Source organism: Lissotriton vulgaris, chromosome 11 (assembly GCF_964263255.1).
Source record: "Lissotriton vulgaris chromosome 11, aLisVul1.2, whole genome shotgun sequence".
NCBI classification, from domain to species: Eukaryota; Metazoa; Chordata; class Amphibia; order Caudata; family Salamandridae; genus Lissotriton; species Lissotriton vulgaris.
The window spans coordinates 52,158,481-52,171,578 of record NC_141699.1 but is presented as its reverse complement, the minus strand read 5'-3'; the positions used below and the strand labels follow the sequence as shown (position 1 = coordinate 52,171,578).

The 13,098-nt window shown below is 51.5% G+C and overlaps 1 protein-coding gene across 1 annotated transcript in view; it reads left to right on the top strand.

The window, feature by feature from the left end:
- LOC147678942 (CD5 antigen-like) overlaps positions 1–12,223 on the top strand; it is a 192,307-nt gene extending 180,084 nt beyond the window's left edge. Inside the window, exons 6-7 of the mRNA XM_086942441.1 lie at positions 9,819–9,851; positions 11,589–12,223. Of these exons, the coding sequence (XP_086798567.1) occupies positions 9,819–9,851; positions 11,589–12,085 (530 nt within the window). The 3' untranslated portion in view covers positions 12,086–12,223. The remainder of the gene's footprint in view (positions 1–9,818; positions 9,852–11,588) is intronic.
- Positions 12,224–13,098: the final 875 nt, after the last annotated feature.

Here is a 13,098-nt window from a genome sequence, read left to right as displayed (position 1 = left end):
TAGGTGTGGCAGGGTATACTCAGACATGAGTCCCTTTCTCACTGCACCATCAGGATTCAAGCAAGCCGGGCCGAAGAAGGCTGAAATGCCAGAAACCGGTCCCCGGTAGCTTGTCTCCTTTCTGGTGAAGAATTGGCTTGGTAGTTTAGTCTGCTCTGTTCCCATGATGCACTGGGCCAAGGACAGACTGATTTGCATATAGCCAGGTTCTGAGCTGGGATGGTGCAGTGAGATAAATAACGGTGCTGGATCAAGCCCTGATCTTTGGACTGGGTAAGAGTGGTCTGCTTAATTCAGACACTCTGTTCATCACCACCCCCTTTTCTGAATTGCTTTTATTATTAGTCCTGCCCGTCGGAGGGCGGCCAAGACCTCATGGAGGTGGTGGAGGTGTTCGGCCCAGTGGAGACTGTACACCGCAATATCGTCTAAGTAGGCAGCGCTGAACTCCTTGAACCCCACCAGCACCTTATTAACTAGTCTCTGGAACGTGGCGGGGCGTTTTTCATCCCGAAGGGCATCACCTTGAAATGCTACTGGCCATCCGTGGTGGAGAAGGGGGATCGCTCCTGGGCGCCCGGGGTGAGGCCGATCTGCCAGTAGCCTGCAGTTAGGTCGAAGGTGCTCAGGTAGCGGGCGGCCCCCAGGCGGTCGATCACCTCATCAGCCCGAGGGATGGGGTGAGCGTCTGTTCGGGTGACGGCGTTCAAGCCCCGGTAGTCCACACAAAATCTGAGTTCGGGGGCGACGCCAGGGGCGGTGGCCTTGGGGACCAGCACGACCGGGCTGGCAAATGGGCTGTCGGAGGGCTCGATCACTCCCAGAGCCAACATCTTGGATACTTCCGACTGGATGCCGGCGCGTACCCGATCGGGAACTTGGTAGGCCCGGTGCCGGATAGGTGGGCTATCCCTGGTGTCGACATCGTGGAGGCACCATGGGGTGACCCCGGGGGTGAGAGAGAATAGATCGGCAAATTGCTGTAATAAGTCTTGGCAGCCATGGCGTTGGGCTGGGGTCAGGGTGGAAGAGAGGTGGACTCCTTCCACGGAGCCGTCTTTTTCAAGGGTCTTCAGGAGGTCGGGTAGGGGCTCGGAGTTCTCTTCAGCCCCACTGTCGGTAGCCATCAGGAGGCTAAGTTCTGAGCGGACAAAGTGAGGCTTAAGTCGGTTGGCATGGAGGACCCGGAGGGGGTTCCTGGGGGACTCCAGGTCCACCAGGTAGCTGACAGGGCCCTTGCGCTTCACCACTTTAAAGGGCCCCGTCCATTTGTCCTGGAGGGTGCAGGGTTCGACCGGGGACATGACCCAGACCTGTTGTCCCGGCTCAAACTCGATGGATGAGGCGTTTTGATCATACCACAGTTTCATGTCGTCTTGGCTGGCTTCGAGGTTGGCCTTGGCAAGCTCCCTGAACCGCCGAGTCTGGTTCCGGAGGGTCAGGAGGTACCGGTACACATCAGGAGGAGCATTCTGGGTGGTCACCTCCCATCCTTCTTTGACCAGACTTAGGGGACCCCGAACGGGGTGCCCATACAATAGTTCGAAGGGGCTGAATCACAGGGACTTCTGTGGGACCTCCTGGTATGCAAATAGGAGGCAGGGTAGCAACACGTCCCATTGGCCTCGTAAGGGCTCTGCCAGGCCCATGATCATACCCTTGAGGGTGCGGTTGAAGCGTTCTACTTGTCCGTTCCCTTGCGAGTGGTAGGGGGTCGTGAACTTGTATGTGACCCCGCACTGTTGCCAGAGGGACTTCATGTATCGGGAGATGAAGTTCGTGCCCCAATCACTGACGACTTCTCGGGGGAAGCCCACCCGTGAGAAGATCCCCATCACCATGGTCGCTGTCACGGTCCGGAGAGGTAAGGCCTCGGGGTAGCGGGTGGCATGGTCCAACAGGACGAGTATGAACCGGTGACCTTGCGCCGTTCGGGGCTCCAGGGGCCCCACGATGTCAATCCCTACCCGCTCAAAGGGAGTGTTGACAACCGGGAAGGGTTGCAGGGGGACTTTTATTTTCCTGCCGCTCTTCCCGCTGGCCTGGCAGGTGGGGCAGGCTTGGCAGTGGTTGATCACGTCATTCCTCATCTTGGGCCAGTAGAAATGGGTCACCAGGCGGCTGTAAGTTTTGTCCTACCCCAGGTGCCCGGCGAGAGGTACATCATGAGCCAGGTTCAGGAGGAAGTCTCTGAATCGGAGGGGGACTTCCAGCACCCGGCTGGCCCCGAGCTTGGCAATCTTCTGTTCGCTGTAGAGAAGCTCATTGTCCCAATAGACCCAGTGAGCCCCCGAGGCATCCCCTGTGCTCTGGGCTGCGGCTTGCTGTTGGATCCCCTCGAGGGAGGGACACGTTTTTTGTTCTTGGCGGAACTGTTCTTGAGTGGGGCCACCTTCTTGGCGCCACTGGGCCAGCTCCGGGAGGTCGCGGAGTGGGTCAGGTTCTTGGTCGTCGGGCCCCGGTGGACCGGGTGCGGGGGTGGTGTCTTCAGTGGTTACGGGCGGTGGAGGTTCGGGCCACTCGGGTTCTTCCGTGGAGGGGATGGTGCGGGCGGCCATGGATCGGGTCGTCGCACAGACCCATTCCGGGAGGCCAAGCATTCCCAGGTGCTCCCTCCGCTCAACTGCAGCCCAGGGGGAGCTCTCGAGGTTGTTCCCGAGGAGGCAGTCTACCGGGGCATCGTCTCGGACAGTCACTTTCAGCATGCCCGACACTCCCCCCCATTCAAAAGGGGACGCGGGCCATCTGGCACAGGCTTTCGGAGTTATCTGCAGACCGTACTGGGCATAGCACATTGGTCAGGATTTGATCCGGGGTCACCAGGTAGCAACGGACGGCCGTCACGCTGGCTCCCGTATCGCGGAGGGCTTCGGCCCGGTGTCCATTAATGGTGACCCACTGGCTGTACTTCTGGGTGTTGGCCGGGATGGGGGCCCGTGGGACCATGTCTCTCTCGCCTAGACATACCAGGGACATGGCTGCGGGTTCCCACTCGGGCTGGTATTGTTCACAGTCTTCGACTTCTTCTTCGCCTTGTTCCTCCCCTAGGGAGACGGCGTGGATCTGTCGGTTTAGCGGTCCCGTGGGGTTGGCTGGTTGGTTTCTCGGACAGTTGGGGTCCTTGGCGTAATGACCGGGTCGCTGGCATTTGTGGCAGGTAACGTTGGAGCGGAATCCCGGCCGTGCTGGGGGGCTTCCTCTCCCGGCCAGGGACGGAGGAGTGCTGGGGAGAGGCACCGTTGTGGTGTCCCGACCCCGGCCCTGGCCTCCTCCTCCTCCTCCTCCTCGCGGACGGTGGGACCCCTGGGAGCCTCGGCCTTGTTCTCCCGCCCAGTTCCGGGGACCCGGGTGCTCTCCCATCAATCCGCTTCAATGGCGAGTTTCCGGGGCTCGGTCAGTTTGCTGTCGAGGAGATGCTGCCTTAGTTCGACGAAACAGTTATTGGAGAGGTGCTCCCTCACGATGAGATCGAACAATTGTTCGTAGGTGGTGACCTGGCTGCCCCTGATCCACCCTTCTAGGGCTCTGCTAAAAAAGTTCACATATTCTACCCAGGTGGTACCGGGGATCCTTTTACAGTCTCGGAATTGCTGCCGGTACCTCTCGGGGGTGAGCCCATAGCGAGTGAGGAGGGCTTCTTTCATATGCTCGTAGGAGGTCATCTCAGCGTCGGGGAGCTGTAGCAGGGCATCTCTCCCTTCGTTGATGAATCTCCCCCACAACCCGGCCCCCCAGTCTGTTCGCGGAACCCGGTGGGAGGTCATAGCTACCTCGTAGGCCTTGAACCATTGCTAGATGTCGTCGTTCTTGTGGTACTCTCGGACGACATCTTTGGGGATGTGGACCTTGGTGTCCATAGAGGGAGTGGAGCTCTGGTTCTCGGAGACGCCGAGGTCCCTGTTCTGTTTCCTAATTTCTAGTTCCTTCAAACCGCGCTCGTGTTCGTAGGCGAGCTTCTTCTCCTCCAGCTCCCTCTGTTTTTTTTTCTCTTCCCGTTCTCCCTGTAGTCGTAGGTGTTCAAGGGCTATCTTTTTTTCCGCTAGTTTCAGTTCCCCATCTAGGCGGAGTCTAGCCAGTTCCAACTCGTGGAGCCGGTTCCTCTCTCGTTCTTGGGCCTCCTCGTGAGAGAGGCCTGTGTTCCTTTCTTCCTCGGGGGTTGCAAGATTCTCAGTGATTGCAATGTTTTTGTTTTGGGGAGGCAACGCTCCCGTCTCCACCCAAGTCTGCAGGGCCTGCTTGAGGTCGTCTTTGGTATTTAGTCCTGTGGTAGCGATACCCAAGTCTATGCAGAATTGCTTCAATTCCTTGTGACTGTACTCTTCCAGCCGTTCCATCTGGAATTTCGCGGTGGTTCCGGTTTCTTTCGTCGTCATGGTCGCTGTGTGTTTTTCGTTTGTAGTGGGGCGAGCTACTCTCCGTACGATTTGCGTCGGCTCGAATCCCACCGCTGCCACCAATGTTAGACGGGAAACCTGAGGGTCGGCCGAGCAAGGGGGAGAGACCTCTTAGGGAGGGTCCTCTCCTCGGATCGTACGGACGAGCAACCACCCCCCCTACAGATGGACGCCACACAAAGATAGGTTCTTAACACTTTTATCGGTATTCTTTGGCAGGTTATTGCAAAAAGTACAGAAGGAACGGGATACGGGCATCCCTCTAAACTTAGTCTCTGTGGGAAGGGGGTAGCGGGACAGTCTTGGTACTGGTCTAGTACAGGGGTGCCTGACGCACAGCTCTCAATCCTCGAGCTGGAGGGTTCTCTGGTATGGGCCGCGGCAGTGCCAGCAGGGCTCCAAAGATGGTTCACGAAGATGAGCCGCGGCAGCGCCAGCAGGACTCCAAGGATGGTTCACGAAGATGGGCCGCGGCAGCGCCAGCAGGACTCCAAGGATGGTTCATGAAGATGAGCCGCGGCAGCGCCAGCAGGACTCCAAGGATGGTTCACGAAGATGAGCCGCGGCAGCGCCAGCAGGACTCCAAGGATAGTTCACGAAGATGAGCCGCGGCAGCGCCAGCAGGACTCCAAGGAAGGTTCACAAAGATGAGCCGCGGCAGTACCAGCAGGACTCCAAGGATGGTTCACGAAGATGAGCTGCAACAGTGCCAGCAGGACTCCAAGGATGGTTCACGAAGATGAGTTTGTCTCGGTGTCTCTCGACTCCAGGATACAACTGACTTCCTGCTCTGAAGCGGCCCCAGTTATAGGGTTGGTCCCCTTTGATGTCCGGACCCTCGCACTTGGAGGTCGGAGGGTCCGGGTTCTGCGAGACCAGACACCCAGCAGGGGGGTGGAGCCAGTGCCCCGGGAGGCCGGGGGCGATCGAAACCAGGCGGATGGGAGACCATCGTCACTCCTTCCCCCATTGACTCGTCAAGTGATCTCTTTACCCCCTGGTTGGATTGTGGTGCCTCGATGTCGGGGCTTTGCTGGGTCTGTGGCTGGGGTCGGGCTGAGGCCACGAGGCCTGGTCGTGGAGGGTCCAAGATGGCGGCTGGGTCGGAGACGAGGATCCGGGAATGGGTCCGGACCAGCCGAGAGGGTTGAGGAGATGAGGTCGCGTTCCATCTGGGGAAAGCTGGGGGCGGCCCAGAGGGGCGGCACTCGTGGAAGGTGGAAGGTGCCATTCTTGGCTGGGGAACAGGGATCGAGGTATCCCGGGACCCGCCATGCGGGAGGAGTGGGGCCACGCCACGAGGCCAGGTCCAACATACGTTTTCTTTTTTTGCCAAGGTTACCGCTTGATAAGACGCAGATGGTTGGTCCAGTTGTGTAGAAATCTAAGCACTACACACTGCATGGAAGTACATAGACTCTTAAAATGTAACACCGAAACTCATATTGTCTATGCCTTCTCACGTTTTCTAAGTTCAATGTAGTGGGAAAGGGCGAATTTTCTCAAGGTACAAAGCTAGCGACCTGGTAATGTGACTGACCCCCTCCTGATTATTTTTTTCTCTAGCATTTAAAAAAAACACACAAAAAATTGATTTTATCTGTGTCTGTCCTTTTATGGTTAATAACTGTTATTAGTTAGTTAGTTAATAACTAACTATACTAACTTACTAACTATAACTATACCAACTAACTAGTTATAACTGTAACTATACTAACTAACTAGTTATTAACTAACTAACTGTCTAGCAACCACATTTTGCAACATTTGGAGTTTATTCAGTGGTTACAGCACTTGTCCTGTCAAGGATAAATGACTGTAAGTCTCTACCTTAACATTCAAGATTGTTGTCTGAATAAACTCCAAATGTTGCAAAATGTGGCCGCTAGACTGCCTAATGGCACTTCCAAATTTGCATCAAATCAAATCATATGTTTCATTATTTTGGTCAGGGTGTACTGTCAGCACTTTGCCTCCAAGCGAGCGAAGAGTTCTTTGGGGTATATACCATTGAAACTGTTGTTTCAGCTAGTCAGGTCCGGTTCCTTGAAGGGCATTGTAAACGGTGCAAAGGGATTTAAAACACACCCGATTCCTAACAGGTAACCAGTGCAGTCTTTTCCTTTACCTGGAAGTTGATGCAAATTTGGAAGTGCGGTTAGGCAGTCTAGCGGCCGCATTTTGCAACATTAGGAGTTTATTCAGATAACGATCTTGAATGTTTAGGTAGAGACTTACAGTAATTCAGCCTTGACAGGACAAGTGCTGTAACCACTGTTGCCGGCTATCAGGCGGCAGAACCAGCAGTATTTTCCTAATCGTTCTGAAAGCGTGTGTGGTGGCCGATGCCACTGCATTAACTTGGTCAACAAAATTAATCATATAGTCCACTATTACTCCTAAGTTTTTACCTTTTCTGGTGAGAGTAGGAAGAGTGCCCATAGTGTCCGGCCACCAGTTCGGGGTCCAGAAATTGGAATCGTTTCCAAATAGGATGAGCCCAGTTTTGCCTGATTTGAGCTTCAGGCAGTTTTGCGACATCCACCTCACGATTGCTTCCACACAGTCTTGGAACCGATTGGCTATATGTCACCTGCATACGAGGTAAGGCCAAAGCCAAAGGAGCTGATCGGGGGGGCAACAACAATACATACGCATTAAAAAGTGTAGGGCTCAGAGATGACCCCTATGGAACTCCACAAGGCAGAGAAAAAGGTTTGGAAGAGTATTCACCCAGAGACACAATTTGTAATCTATCAGTTAAAAAGGACTTCAAAAGCTCCCACGCTTTAGCCTGGACCCTGCATGCCTTCAAACGATCCATCAACAGGTCATGATGGACCTGTTCTGTGGCAGGCAGGATTATTTTTGTGTAGGAAGGGGCACCTTCCTGCACAAAAAAACAACTACAAGAGGGATTTTTCTCTTTCTAAATGTGCTACAGAATGCAGCACTAATCCAAAAAGAAAACAATGTGAAGAAATATTAATTTTTCTCCTTGTAACACCTGTTCTGAGTAGACATTAGGCTTTAGCAGTGCTGCAGGTTTACATGATTCAGTAAACTTGGAGCAGCATCAAAATCCATGGGTGTTGTGTGGGAATGTCCATCGCAACAGCCATGGAACCCCTCCTTGGTGCAGAGTAAGGCAAGGGAGCGGCCGGCTCATCTTACTCCATATCTATGAGGCCTCGTAAACCCTGCAGAATCTTTGCATCGCCTCATAGATATGATTGAGAGGCCGGCTCTGCTTCGTCTTACTCCATATCTATGAGGCCTCGTAAACCATGCAGAATCTTTGCATCGCCTCATAGATAAGATTGAGAGGCCGGCTCTGCTTCGTCTTACTCCATATCTATGAGGCTACGTAAACCGTGCAGAATCTTTGCATCGCCTCATAGATATGATTGAGAGGCCGGCTCTGCTTCGTCTTACTCCATATCTACGAGGCCTCGTAAACCATGCAGAATCTTTGCATCGCCTCATAGATATGATTGAGAGGCCGGCTCTGCTTCGTCTTACTCCATATCTATGAGGCCTCGTAAACCCTGCAGAATCTTTGCATCGCCTCATAGATATGAGTGAGAGGCCGGCTCTGCTTCGTCTTACTCCATATCTATGAGGCCACGTAAACCCTGCAGAGTCTTTGCATCGCCTCATAGATATGATTGAGAGGCCGGCTCTGCTTCATCTTACTCCATATCTATGAGGCCACGTAAACCATGCAGAATCTTTGCATCGCCTCATAGATATGATTGAGAGGCCGGCTCTGCTTCGTCTTACTCCATATCTATGAGGCCACGTAAACCCTGCAGAATCTGTGCATCGCCTCATAGATACGATTGAGAGGCCGGCTCTGCTTCGTCTTACTCCATATCTATGAGGCCACGTAAACCCTGCAGAGTCTTTGCATCGCCTCATAGATATGATTGAGAGGCCGGCTCTGCTTCGTCTTACTCCATATCTATGAGGCCACGTAAACCGTGCAGAATCTTGGCATCGCCTCATAGATATGATTGAGAGGCCGGCTCTGCTTCGTCTTACTCCATATCTATGAGGCCACGTAAACCGTGCAGAATCTTTGCATCGCCTCATAGATATGATTGAGAGGCCGGCTCTGCTTCGTCTTACTCCATATCTATGAGGCCACGTAAACCATGCAGAATCTTTGCATCGCCTCATAGATATGATTGAGAGGCCGGCTCTGCTTCGTCTTACTCCATATCTATGAGGCCACGTAAACCCTGCAGAGTCTTTGCATCGCCTCATAGATATGATTGAGAGGCCGGCTCTGCTTCATCTTACTCCATATCTATGAGGCCTCGTAAACCATGCAGAATCTTTGCATCGCCTCATAGATATGATTGAGAGGCCGGCTCTGCTTCGTCTTACTCCATATCTATGAGGCCACGTAAACCCTGCAGAATCTTTGCATCGCCTCATAGATACGATTGAGAGGCCGGCTCTGCTTCGTCTTACTCCATATCTATGAGGCCACGTAAACCCTGCAGAGACTTTGCATCGCCTCATAGATATGATTGAGAGGCCGGCTCTGCTTCGTCTTACTCCATATCTATGAGGCCACGTAAACCGTGCAGAATCTTGGCATCGCCTCATAGATATGATTGAGAGGCCGGCTCTGCTTCGTCTTACTCCATATCTATGAGGCCACGTAAACCGTGCAGAATCTTTGCATCGCCTCATAGATATGATTGAGAGGCCGGCTCTGCTTCGTCTTACTCCATATCTATGAGGCCACGTAAACCCTGCAGAATCTTGGCATCGCCTAATAGATATGATTGAGAGGCCGGCTCTGCTTCGTCTTACTCCATATCTATGAGGCCACGTAAACCGTGCAGAATCTTTGCATCGCCTCATAGATACGATTGAGAGGCCGGCTCTGCTTCGTCTTACTCCATATCTATGAGGCCACGTAAACCCTGCAGAATCTTTGCATCGCCTCATAGATATGATTGAGAGGCCGGCGTCACAGGAGCGTCAGAAAAAGGTGGTGTTAGCCTGTCCTAAATAAACCCCTTAGTATGAAGGACATCTCTAAATAATTAATAAATAACTTTGAAGCGTGCTTGCTTTTCATTGTTGAAGTTATGAGAGGTAGACCTGGGAGGTAAACACGGTAAATATGGTAATGCCTCCCTGGAAGGGTGGGGCACAGACGGGTGACTGAGTTATTATACGTGGGGCCCTACAGAAGACGTTGCAGGAGGGCCCATGGTTTAATTACACCACTGGCTGCTTATTTTTCCCTTTCAGTCTTGGGGTGCTTCCTGGATGCCTCCATAGAAAGGTGATGGTGCAGGCGACCACAAGTATACCGCTGAATAATGTTTATAATACCAGTGCATTACCAAGGAACATCATATACAAATAATATCTTGTTATGTTTCTCTTTTATCTTTGCAGGAAGTCGTGTTTTTGACCCAACAGTCTTCAGAGGTACTTCTATAAGTTGTTTTTCATCCTTGAATATAAATCTTTAGTCCCCTCCCTGACAGGTACAGTTTGCACAAACATATGTAACAAGTGAGACTTGTTACACAGAAGAAATATATTCATAACTCTCCATGTCTAGAGAGATCTGACCAGAGGCCAGAAGGGGGGGGGCTACTTTTTCACAACAGTAACCTTAAAAAGTGTTACTTACATTAAAACTAGTTATTTTGGCCTTTCTGTGCAATGAAGAAAGAACGGTGGATGGGCACCATACCAGAATATGAGATCAGGTGAAACTATATCTGCAGTAGCTCGAGGGGGCTCCTAGCTGTTCCTAGCTGCTAAACACTCAATACCCTGACATGAGGCATTAGGCACAACTGCCCACTCATTACCACCCGTCACACTAATCTGCTGCACATATAACCATGGGTAGAAACCTCCTGGTAGAGGCTGCATAACCAAACTGACAATATGATTATGCACACTCGTGAATGAAGAGCGGAGAACCAACACATATACCGCTACTACCACTTTCCCATCACGTGCTTGAGGGTTTTCTATTGTGAGACACCCCACATAGCTCCTGTATACCCTGGCTGTGCAGGACAAGTGGAGCAGACTGTCACCATGCTCCAAAAGGGAGCTCCCCATGTCATGTTGGTATCACTGCACGTTCCTCACTGGTGATTGATGCCCCTCTTTTCCCACTGCACTAGTGCAAGAGAGCATCTGAGTGGGACCGGTGCTTCTGCACTGGCTGCACCATTGAGACCTACACCTTTGCTCAAACTGCACAAGCGTGGCCAGCTGGGCCCGGTGCCACTCAACCTGTTGAATCAATGATAGGTTTACTGTCACTCAGACTGTACTAGTACAGGTGCGGCATCAACGGTCTGGCCGGTGCTGGTGCCACTGCTCCTGCTGAATCATTGATAGGGACGCCTCTGCTCACACTGCACTAGTACAGGGAAGGCATCGCCAGTCCAGCCTGGTGCCACTGCACCTGCTGATTCATTGTTAGGTGCGCTGCTGGTCAAACTGCACTGGTGCAGGTTCGGTATCGCTGGTCGGGCCCGGTGCCACTGCACCTGCTGCAGCAGTGCTCTGGGCTTATCTGAAGAGGCCTGCCCCTCTCTGACACTCCAGATGTTGAAGACATCAGTTACTGTGGATTTCTCCAGTGAGAGACACGTCATTATCAGGCGCTTTTAGAGGCTTGATTAGAAGCCCCCTGCCCCATTGGATATTAAAAGTGACACACCTCAGGCTCGCATTTATGGAAAGTGTCACATCGCTGAGTAAAAACACGACTCTGCTTTGTCACAAGGATTTACAAATGCAACTCCAGCAATAAGAAAAGCCCTGCCTCATCCTTATGCCTTCTCAAGCAGGTGTAAGGATTTTACGTAGTGACGCCCTAGAAGAGTCGCAGTGAAGCCTCATAGATTTCACTGGAACACTTCTACCTGGCTTCCTGTGTCAGACGCCCACCCTGATACATTGTACCTATCGCAGGCATAATGTAGTGCAGCAGTTTGCAAGCTGGTACATCTGCCTAGACGCATCCCTTTGTAAATATGGCGCAGCGTCGCAAAAAGTGATGTAATAGCAGTGTAAGGCCTTCATAAATAGTGCCCTTATTTTTTTATATATTTTTCTCTGTCTGTAAATTCTGCACATTATTGGAAATGTTGACAAGTTGTGTGAGTGGCCTGATGATGTTCTCTGTCTCCGCAGCGCCCCTGTCGGTGGATCCGAAGGCTGCAGACGGGGCCCTCCTCATCAGCAGTAACGGGAAGGAACTCCGCAACCACGGCCCGAGAATCTGTGTCCGGGGGTCCACAGGGGTCACCTCTGGGAGGTGGTACTGGGTGGTGACCATGGACCGGGCATTGAGTGCCGGGGATTACAATATAGTAGATGACACCTGGAGGCTGGGGGTGGCCAGCGCATCAGCAAACCCAGGGGTGAAAATGATGTTTACCCCCAGTAGAGGGTTCTGGCTCCTCGCCCAGTTGCTTGCAATGTATAGTGTTATCGATGAAACTGACGGAGAACACCTTTTTCCTGGCTCGCTTTACAAAGTAGGGATTTTCATGGACTATGAGGAGGGGCTGGTGTCTTACTACGACGCCGACGCAAAGGAGCACCTCTTCACCCACACCGCCACTTTTAAAGAGAAAATATATCCTTACATCTGCCTTGGGTATGGAAGACGCGCTACTCTGCAGTAATCACACAAAAGTTAAAAATATGTGTCTGATAAATTGTTTTCTTTTCATGATGTTTTGAAATCACAGTTATGTCAAAATACTTAAAGCTGCTGAAAAGGGCAATTCTATTAAAAAAACAGCTTTATCTAAAAGCAAGTTAAACAAATGTGTCTGTGCATCTTTCAAAAAGCCAGAGTGATGTAATTTGAACTAGAACATGTCAGTGAGAGAGAAAAATGAAAGTCGGATTCAGAGGTCAGAGTGTTGTGCGAGTAAACTCGAGGGTGTTGCATTCTTGCTTTTCCACTGCTTGTTTTTACTGTGATTACCTCATTGTGCTGGAACCTGGAATGTGTGATGCGTGCCTGCATCTTACATCCTTGGTTCCAGATTCTGTCCCAACTGTGATTATTACCTTGTACCTGTTACCTAACGGATGTGCTGTGCTTCCCTCTATTTAACTTGGAATAAATTACTATTTTTATACAAAGAGGCTTCCTACTTTTTTACACTGGCGACGACGGACCTTCATCTATTTTCTGCCACATCTCTTCGAAGCACAGGAGCAGAAATTCAAAGAATCCACGTCATCAACCTCATAAAGCTCTTCACCTACTTCAGAAGTGAAGCGGAACTCTCTACACGGATTTTCCTTCAAATCCGGTCAAGCTGCGCTAAGTATTTTACTTTTTAAAGATTTCTTCGTGTTTTCTCATTTCCTTCGTCAAAAAAACGGCATCTGCTCTACGTCAGCAAAGTGCCTGCCGTCACCTATTGGCTACTGGTAACCGGCCTTTATGCACTTATCCAATCGACTTTGGCCAACCTTCGCCATATCTCATTGGCTGCTGACAACCTGCCTTTGTGTGTCATCGCGCGTCATCGTGAATGATTGCACATTGCTTCACGCAGGCTTACTGTGTTTCCTTGACAACGTCATTTCAGAGTGCGAAGGCTTTCCGTGTTGGTTTCCTTAACGGCAGAGTCACTGTGTTTGTATTACACGAAGGATTTCCTCGTTTTCTGTGAGAAAA